General features: G+C 41.2%; 1 protein-coding gene across 1 annotated transcript in view; it reads right to left on the reverse strand.

Annotated features, from left to right (window-relative positions):
• Positions 1 to 1,846: 1,846 nt before the first annotated feature.
• LOC102214608 (zinc finger protein 385B) overlaps positions 1,847 to 9,795 on the reverse strand; it is a 23,018-nt gene continuing 15,069 nt past the window's right edge. Inside the window, exons 4-8 of the mRNA XM_005733934.2 lie at positions 7,930 to 8,170; positions 7,460 to 7,831; positions 5,631 to 5,815; positions 4,794 to 4,889; positions 1,847 to 4,670 (exon numbers count right to left, since the gene is read on the reverse strand). Coding sequence (XP_005733991.1) covers positions 4,401 to 4,670; positions 4,794 to 4,889; positions 5,631 to 5,815; positions 7,460 to 7,831; positions 7,930 to 8,170 — 1,164 coding nt within the window. The 3' untranslated portion in view covers positions 1,847 to 4,400. The remainder of the gene's footprint in view (positions 4,671 to 4,793; positions 4,890 to 5,630; positions 5,816 to 7,459; positions 7,832 to 7,929; positions 8,171 to 9,795) is intronic.

Raw genomic sequence — 9,795 nt, forward strand, 5'->3', positions numbered from 1 at the left:
AGGATGCATCCTGCAAGCAGTGTCAGCCAGGCTCATGCAGCCTGAGCAACATCTTAACTGGATGTCAAAAAGCACCGCAGGTGGTGGGATGATAGGGTCCTCACAGACACCACAAACAGACTTCTAGAGGGTCAAAGCTAGTTTTTCACTGTCCTCCACTTCTGACTTCAAGCTTCTGACTGACAGAAAAGAATTCAGACCTCATAAAGAAGCTTAAAGAGGTAGTAGGGATCACACTCTAACCTATCTAGATGTACAAAAACTTCCCATGAACTGCAACAAGCCAGGTTCCAGTGTCTGGTTGTTGAGGCCATTTCCAAAGTATAGTGTGCGTCCTCATTTCTAGACTAAAGTCAGCTGCTGTGGGCAACATCCATGTGGAATTTCCTACAAAAGACTAACTTGAAGGTCAAAGGACTAAAGAAAGCCAATGAGGAGCTACAGCAGCCAAGACTAGCTCAAGAAGGTGAAGCTATGGAAGAGTTCCCAACAAAGCATAGAGGACACAGACAATGCTGCCACCAGGCTATCATGTGAAGGCCACCACATGCTGCGCTTCTGATGTTTACATCACCCAATAACCCTGTAGAAGAAATTAATGTAAAGTTTTAAGAAAATGAGCACATTTATCCAGTAGTAGACCACTTTTACCATTAAAGGATAGGTTCACATTTCCTCAAGTCTACTGTAACACAGAAATCACATGTCTGTGAGTCATTGCTCAGTGTCGTTGATAATGTTGTCCGTACTGGCTGCAAATAAAATATGAACCCATCCTTTAACTTCAAAGTCATTAAGACTGACACCAGTGTTAATCTGACCAATCACATGCTGCCTTTTACCTGAGCGGGCACGTGTTCCTCAGGTAGACCTGTCTGCACAGTATCTGACTGCTTTCCTGTGACATCGCGTTACATCAGAGTATTTGTTATGCAGTTTGATGAGGAGACACCATGACATCATTAGTAATATTAACATTTTCTCTGGTTTCCAGTGCAACTGTGAAAACAATAACCTGAAGGTTAAAAGTGCTAAAAGAAGCTATCTGCTAGCAGTACACCAGACTGACAGCCAAAAGTCCTGCTACTGCCCTCTAGAGGCTCCAGTGCTCAGTGTGTTGGACAGAAAAACAAACAAATTAAAGCATTAAAAGTTCATCTGGGACCCTGTGAACAGTTTGTGTGATAATGCTTGCTCAAAGGCCCTCTAAAAGGCTTTTTTCCACATCCTTCAACCACGTCTCCTTAAAGCTTCATCACATGACCTGAATGACTGAAACGGAAAATTGAATTAAATTAAACAAAAAAAAAAATCGATTAATGCTTACATAAATCAGCAAATGCGAGAGCACCGTAGCACCCAGACATTACAACAACATAATGTAAATGTAGGAAACATACACAAGATGAAAAGTGTACTTTAAATTGATCATTTTTTCATCGAGCCTCAAAGCTTTGCACCAAAACAAGATAAATAACCACCCCGTCAACAAAGAAAAAAGGAAACAAACGAACGTCATTCTGAATGTTGTTCTTCTTTGTTTACCAGGCAGCACAGAAATTCAGCAACAGTTAGTTTAACCTCCTAGGACCTGGCGTCCACATATGTGGACATCACATTTTGGCTTATTTAGACCAAAATATTCAATTTTGGTGTACAGGGGCCTGATATCCACTTACGAGGACATTATACTGCCAATGGTCTATCGAAATTTTAAATAAATATTCTCATATGTGGCTCTTATTTTTCTTAGAAACAAAAATCAGGTAAAAAAATTAAAAATCTGGTAATTCTTTGTTTTTACATTCATCGGGTCCCAATCAGCCCAAATATCAAAGAGAAATTAAAAATGCATGTCGTGGAAGAGTTCGGGTCTTAGGAGGTTAAAGACAGGATTTGACTATTGTTACTCATTAAAACTGAATAAGTAACGAAGCACGTAGAACAAGTAAAAGCCAAGAAAACAGGCCCCTCTGTGTATCACATATTAAGCGAGCCGGGGTAAAGTCGTGTTTTTACTCAAGGTTTTGTGGCCAAAAAAACATTTTAGCTCTTCTGGATGGCATAATTTTCACTTTCCTGTTGTTCTTGGAAGACTGGATAAATATCCTGCGATGCTGGCGTGTATTCACACACTCAGTGAGTTTGACAACACAGATTTTTCTCTGCTCCTAGATCAAGTCTATTTTTATTATCCTGGGTAACAGAGCTGGACTATAAAGAACAAGTGAAAAACACAAAAACACACCTCACTTCACCCAAAGCTCTGAGATGTAGCTGGAGCTTCAGAAAACAGCCAAGAAGTGGACCTTTGAGTGATGATGAAAAAAGGTAATATGAAGGCCAAAGAAAGCTTAAAAGCTAATGGGTTCATCGCGCACCTTGAGATAACCATCCCTGGACCAGAGTGATAAATGGACCAAAAGTCTTAATTTAAGCAGTTATTGAAAAATCAAGAAAAAGCTTTAGGTAAATATATACAACACACAATGTAAAATAAATAATTAGAACACAAAAATAACCAGAGAAGCATTAATTAAAGCTGTAGGTAAAAGTTTGTTTTATCGATTGAGAGTCCGTGAGCTTAGTTGCAGGTTGTGGAAAAGTTCTAGTAATGTTTTAAAACGTCTCTCCAACTCTTCAGCTTTCAGAAAAGTTCTGCTCAGATGCTTCAAACTCCAGAAAGTTCAGTGACAGCAGGAAGGTTCAATAAAACAAAAGAATCAGACAGAAGGCCCTTTTCTCCATCCAGAGTCCAAAATCATTTTTCAACAGGCAGCGGAGACAGGTGGACAGGACACGGGGACACTAGTCACACATTAGTCACACAGAAAGCAGAAAACAGTCGGAGACAATGATGAGCAAACCTTTGGATAACCATTAACGGTTATGTGACAATGTTGATCCGAGAAGCTGTCTGGTTTAAACTGCTTTTCATGTTTCCACTAAAGAATATATCTGCTTTAGTGCAACTTGGTGAAGCTGTAGCCGCCACTGAGGACAGAGCAGGATGTGCTGTAGTGCTGTGTCAGGTCATGTCACCAGTTGCAGATGTTTTACACTTTTTAAGGATTTTAAAGCTGATTTTAGTATTTACGTAGCTCACGTGTATCAAAATGTAATTGTTTTGGGACAAAAAACAGAAACATTTTACAAATTGAATTGCATACTTGCCTGGCAGTTTGGATGCAGGGAGATATTAGAACTGAAAAACAGGTGAATAAAAAGCTATTTTATTTATTTCTGCTCTTTTTTAAGGAGAAAAGTGAAATATTTGGTCAAGTTTTTATACATCAGTAACCAAATAATAAGGTTTTAATGACATCACCAAACAGATCAGTAGGTCAAACAATCGCAGAGGCTGAAAACAGGCCGCCTGTTCAACCAAACAGTTCACACCACTGTGTCCCCACTAATAAATAAAACCATGTAGGTTTTATTGTAAACCATGTAGGTTTCGGAGCTGCACGACAGGACGTCTAACTGTTTTTAGAGATGAACAAGCATGGCTGGTTTTAGTATTTTCATGTGATTTGTTGACAATAAGTACAAAATGCTGTGTACTCCATCCTTCAACTTTTTTTTACTTTCTTCAGGAATTATGTATATGTGAAACACGAGAGTAGCGTCTGAGTGAGGGCACGCTGACAGCTGCAGTAGTGTTAGGTCACGATAGACGACGTCTGCTGAGTTTCTGACGTCTTATTTGTGCTGCTAAGCTCCTCGAGCAGGTGATAGAACAGCTCCTCCAATCCTCTTCAACCTCTGAGGGAGAACCCGAGCTGGGATCTCGAGCAAAATGTTCCCATCAGCTTTAGTGTCTGGCCTCATCAAAACGTCCAAACTTCCTCAAAACCTAACCCCCCCAAAAAATGAGTAACAGCACTGTTACCTGTGTTGGTAAGAGTTTGGGAGCAGGTTCTGGGTTGTCTTTAGATTCAGTGTCTCGTCAGCTCTGACAAATCAAAATACATTAAAAGCCTATTTTTTTGGCCAATGCAGGCTGCTAAAAACGGATATTTGTTCTCGACTTGGCTTTCTCTAAGGTGGGCCCTGTGTTTTAGATTTTGCAGGTCTCTACGGTCACTTAGTGCTTTCTAAACAATGTTGAGCAACTTCAGTATTTTTTGGTTTCCAGGAACTTCACATGTCTCAATGAAAGAACTCTTTTGTTATTTTTTATTCTGTTTTTTCGTTCATCCAGGTTCAGGATTATTTAAACGTACATCCCCTCTTCTGGTCGGCAAGAGGCAGTTCACAGTTCACAACTTTCTTAGCGGGGAGGTTGCAGGTTTGAATCCCTGCAGTCTTAATGCGATGTCTCCCATGTCCCCGTAGTGGCAACAAAAAGCATGTCAGAGGTCAAAGTTCGCTGGTATGACTTCCCGCTTCTGCTGGCATCAGTACGGCGTGAAGAGAATCGATCCTTGGCTCGCTCTGATTGGTCCAGGTGCTGGACGGAGGAAGGAGGCTGTGAAAAGGGGGGAAGAGGCCGGAGGGCGAGGGTGGATAGAGATCGCAGGTGTGAGGGGGGAGGACGTGGGTGTGAGGAGGGGGGAAGAGGACAGAGAGGATGGAGGGAGTGATAGAGAGGGGGTGAGCGGAGTAGATGGTGGAGCAAAAGGAGTGGAGAGGAATGAAGGTGAGAGCGCAGGCTTCACCAGCTCCTTCTGAGCAAACATGGAGAAGAGAGGAGGAGAGGAAACAAAGAGACATCGATGAAAAAAAACAGAATGAAGACAAAAGTAAATAATAATACTTAATTAGAGGAAGGGAGGTAAAGAGACACTCACAGTGAGTGAGCCGCGCTGCTGTTTGTTGTAAGGACTGTACTTGGGTTTGCTGGGTTTTCCTGCCACTCTGTCCTTGTGCCTCCTGCTGGAGATGTGCTGCAACAACAACAAACACTGTCACAGTGAAAGCAAATCTGAGGGCAGACAAGACCAACAGCAACCGAGACTATAAACTGCACAAGAACAGAAGAACCTGAATGAAATTAAGGATCAAGATTTCACAATGATTCACAAACTAAAAGCAACCAAGTATGTAGTTCACTAGTGTAAGTTCATTTGTCATTTCAGGTAAAGAGTTGTTAAACACATTAGTTGGATAATGTACAGCAAAAGGCCTTTCCAGGGGTTAAAAACCAAAATAAAATGAATAAACATTAATTTTCCAGTTGTGAGAAGACTATTTTTACTTTAAACTTTAAACATAAACTGAAACTACATTAAAGGTACAGTATGTGAAATCTCACCACTAGGGTGTGCAGCTTAGAGTCAGTTGAGTTCGACTTTCTTATCCCTCACAATTTAAATGCATTATCCTAGCTACGGTGGCCACTGCATGACAAAACTCTGGCCACAGTTCATCTGTAGTGAGTGTAGGCTGTCAGTCCACTGTTTACCTCAGATGTCAATATGTGTCTATTTACTCTGCAGGACGCTGTAAAACCTTGTGAAAGGAGTCCAATATGACGACGATCACTTCTGTGACAGCAATGCTGAGGTGAATTGCTGGTTTTACTGAACCTTAGTATTGTGTAACAAATATTTGAGTGTATATGAACAGTCTGACAATCCTGTAGCTGCCTTCCTTTAGATATTTGTGAACCTGCTGCGAGTTTCTACCTGTTTAAGCTGGATCTCAGAGTTGACATGGACATCACAGATCTGGCAGTGGAAGGTTTTGTTCTGCAGGCCGGAGCCCTTCAGTCCCGAGCTGCTGCCGTTCTTCAGCTTTGCTCCAGGCCGAGGGTAGGCTTTGATCGGCCCAGCGCCACTACGAGCCTCCAGCATTGTTTTATGTTTTGATCCTGAAAGCAAAGGAAAACAAACTCAGGAAACACGAAAGGTAAAAATATCTTTAAAAATGGGTCTGTTGTTTTAATTCCATCAAAATAAAACCTGTACACACCGTCTGCTTTTACACTGATCTTTATCTTCATGGTTACAAAAGCTTTCTATAAAAATCAACCAGAAAAGACTTGCCGAGGATAAATATTCATGTGTGATTATCATAATGTGGAAACAGAAGTGCAGAAACTCTGCTGAAAGCTCTCCCTGTTGATGTATTCCAGGATTTCCACAAATCCTTTTGGCCATATTGGATTATGAACAAGTTTAATAAGTTTAATGCTTGTGTGTGTTTCATGCATGAAGCACAGCATTTGTTTTTTGAATATCTTTTCATGTCACAGGAGTAAAAGTAGATACCAAAGATCTCCAAGCAGGGGCAGCACAGAGCTGCTGAGGGAGATTAAGGGACACCTTCCTTCCACCTTTCAGTGTCATTAATCCAAATTCTCCTCTTTCTAAATGTGTTTATAGCTATATAGCTAAATGTATATACCCTGGTATGTTTCTGTGAGGAAGTAAAATAACTACCAGCAATTGAACTGTCCACCTAATTTATAGATTCAGAGATATGAAGAGTGAAAAAAACAGCATATGTTCGAGGGAGCTTCCCGCAGCTTTCAAAAGAAAACTTGGTTTTATGTGAATCTCTTTTGGGGTTTTTTGGGTCCGACTTAAAGTAAACACAGGACAAGGCCTCGTGGGAACTGCATTTGTAATCTCCATCCAGGAAAATTCTCCGGTTGACTTAATCACTTGATTGCTGGTATTTACAGATGGTAACATTAGTTGAAGCGCTATGCTGAGATGCACAACAGACATATTTTGTATTATTTTAGTTTAATCACCTGATGCTTACTCTATTTTAACACTGTAAATATGAAGCACAACCGCTCAGCCGATATTGTAGTTGGACCTGTCCTCACTGATTTACAGCCATGGTAAAAAGACACTCTGTCAATTCAAAGGTTTCACATATCAGGAGATAATAAACATGAGCTGACACTTGACAGGTCTTGAAATTAGGTAAATAAAACCACAGATGAGTTACAACATGTCACATGTTACACAATATCAACATTTATTTAACAAAAACGAAGCCGAAATGCAAACAAAGTCAAAAATATGTCCATCTTTAATACTTCCACAGGAATTAAGACGATGAGTAACAAAATGCTCAGGAGGAAAGAGATTACCATCAGGGACTATCAGCCCATCAATCCGGGAAGAACTATAAGGATATTTACCAAACAATGTGAAATCTCCCATCGTACGCTGAGAGATTTTATTCAGGATTGGGCATTCCAGCAAATCCAGCCCAAGGTCAGACTGTGCAATGCTCAAAGAAACCAAGAGCCAAGAGACTCTACAGGCCACTTTTGTACATATTTCCTGTACTGTGCTAAAGATGAATCAATCCTTCTGTCCTTTAACTTCAATTTAAATCACAGCAACTTAACATTCACCAGAACCGACAATTTTCATAAATTCAATATTTTGTAAATGAAGGTGTAACAAAGAACTAGATGCCACAGAAGCTTTTGTTTTTGCATGCTAATGCTAATGCAGATCATATAAAATCAAAGGTGCATATCTCTCCTCACCTGCATTATGCGCCTCCAGCTGAGAGAGCGAGTTGACCGCGACTTTACAAAGAGAACAATACAGCAGCTTTTTCGCCTTCTCCTCTTCTGACTCCACTGAAGGTGAAGCATCCTGGGAGGGTGCAGGTGGAAGGGGAGCAGGGCAAGACAAGGTGGTGACAGGAGCGGGAGCGGAAGCGGAAGACACTTTGGAAGAAGAGGATGACGAAGAGGAAGAGAGGCCTGGAGCTGGGAGTCCCGATGGGGGGCTGGATGGAGGAGGCTCACTGCCTGCTCTACTAGAAGAGGGGGAGGAGGAAGAGAGAGGGGAGGTAGAGGGGAGGAGGAAAGATTTGACAGGAGACGGAGTGTCTGCGGTTCTGGATAAGAAATCTGAAGGGAGAAGAGTGGAAGGAAAATGAAACAATATCTGAAAAAAACATCAGCAGCAACATAATTCACATCAGTGTTATTACTGGATAAAAATGAACCTGTGTGTTGATTAGTGCTGCTGTTAGCTGAGACAAGAGGGACGGGGACAGCTGAGACAAGAGGGGCGGGGCCAGCAGGATTACAGACGCTCCCATTGGTTTCTGCAGAATTTGACAGCTTAGCCTTGGCTTTGTTCTCCTGAGACTTGAGCTTCTTTGCGTGACGACTTCCTCTGTAATGAGCCTCAGCCTGAGACTGAGATGTAGAAATAGAAAAGTTTAAGTTTTGTATTTGAGCCATTCAGCATCCTCCAAAATAAAACCGATGTGAAAGGGCCAGAGACTGCAGTCAGTGACTGGAAAAGCCACTTCAGAGCAGCTATAACAATGAACCCTGTACATTGCTTTATAAGGTGCTCACCTTACAGAAGACATAAACATGTTTACAGCATACAAAAAGTTTGGTCTCTATGGCTAATCTCCCTTTAGTAATTCAGGGTAGTTGCTGAACCATAGAAGGCATAGAAAAGCATGCCAGCAAAGCTGCAGCAGCACAGCAGCGCTGGAGCTGCAGGCATTCATGCACGCTATAGGACACCTGTGTTTTGGAAAAGCTCAGAGCACAATCGCTGGAATTACACACATCAAAACAAGGACAATAGGCTTGAAGCATGAAAATACATTTATGTTTTATTTACAGACCTACATATAGCACACATTAAATCCAGGCCTCTGGGCCACCTGTGTACACAGCCGGACTGATTAAAACAGGACTTTACATATAAAGTTAAATGCACAGGAGATGGACCTGAGGCCACTTTTGGGCTGGCGATGCGTGAAAAATGTGCAGCCCCCTCGTTCTCTGAATAAAGCCGGAGCATCTGTGCAGCAGGAAGGTTAACAAGAAATTGCCATAGCTATTTTTTTCATCATGCTCAGCTTTTCCCAACAGTGAAACATCATCCAGTAACGCGGCGTTTTGGCCAATCAGATGAATGCGAGTCCTCGTTTTCTGGGTATTCACACTGCAACAGGAAGGGTAATGTTTCTTTCCAGGCCTAGAGAGACTGCAATTTCCTTCTTCCAGAGTCCCATGGAGGGAGCATCCATACTCTTCCAACATAGCGCAATGGCTCTTCTGGCTTGAAGTAGTCCATAGTCCAGTAATTTGGTTTTTTTCCCGATTGCTTAAATTCCCTTGGATATATTCCAAGTACATAGAGTTTTCCTTTTAAAGGGATTTTTACGTTAAACACTTCAGACAGATATTTGATAACATCTTTCCAAAAGTCCTGGATTTTAGGACACTCCCATAGACAATGAAGAAGAGTTCCTTTTTCAACTAAACATTTAGTACAGATGTCCGGAATATCATTGGACATATGATGAAGCTTGACAGGTGTTATATAGGTTGTCAGGAGCCATTTATATTGCAGTAGTTTAAAGCGTGTGTTTATTGTTTGTTTTTGTGCTTTTAAGCAAGCCTGGTTCCAGTCATTTTCATCTATGTCCTCTTGGATCTCCCTTCTCCAAGCATCCAGTTTATCTGCTGCTGAGTCTTTTGAGGAAAGCATCAGTAAATTATAACATATAGAGAGAAAACCTTTCCCTTTTGTATTCTTAATGCATGCCTCCTCTATTTTTGTCAGTGGTGGAAGTTCAGCAATCCTTTGCAGTTTTGATGACAAATAGTTTTTCAATTGTAAATATTTTAAAAAGTGCTTTGGGGGTATTAAATATTTTTTACACAACTGATCAAATGTGAGCAGCATGCCATCTGCATATAGGTCTTTAATTTTTTGAATGCCTTTATTTTTCCATATTTTAAATCCTCCATCACTTTTACCAGGCGTGAACTTTTCATTTCCCCAAATAGGGGTAAATTGCGAAAGCGATGGAGGATCGCCCACATATTTATGAGCTGCA

This window comes from Pundamilia nyererei, unplaced genomic scaffold (genome assembly GCF_000239375.1).
Source record: "Pundamilia nyererei isolate P.nyererei 1_Seehausen unplaced genomic scaffold, PunNye1.0 scaffold00055, whole genome shotgun sequence".
NCBI classification, from domain to species: Eukaryota; Metazoa; Chordata; class Actinopteri; order Cichliformes; family Cichlidae; genus Pundamilia; species Pundamilia nyererei.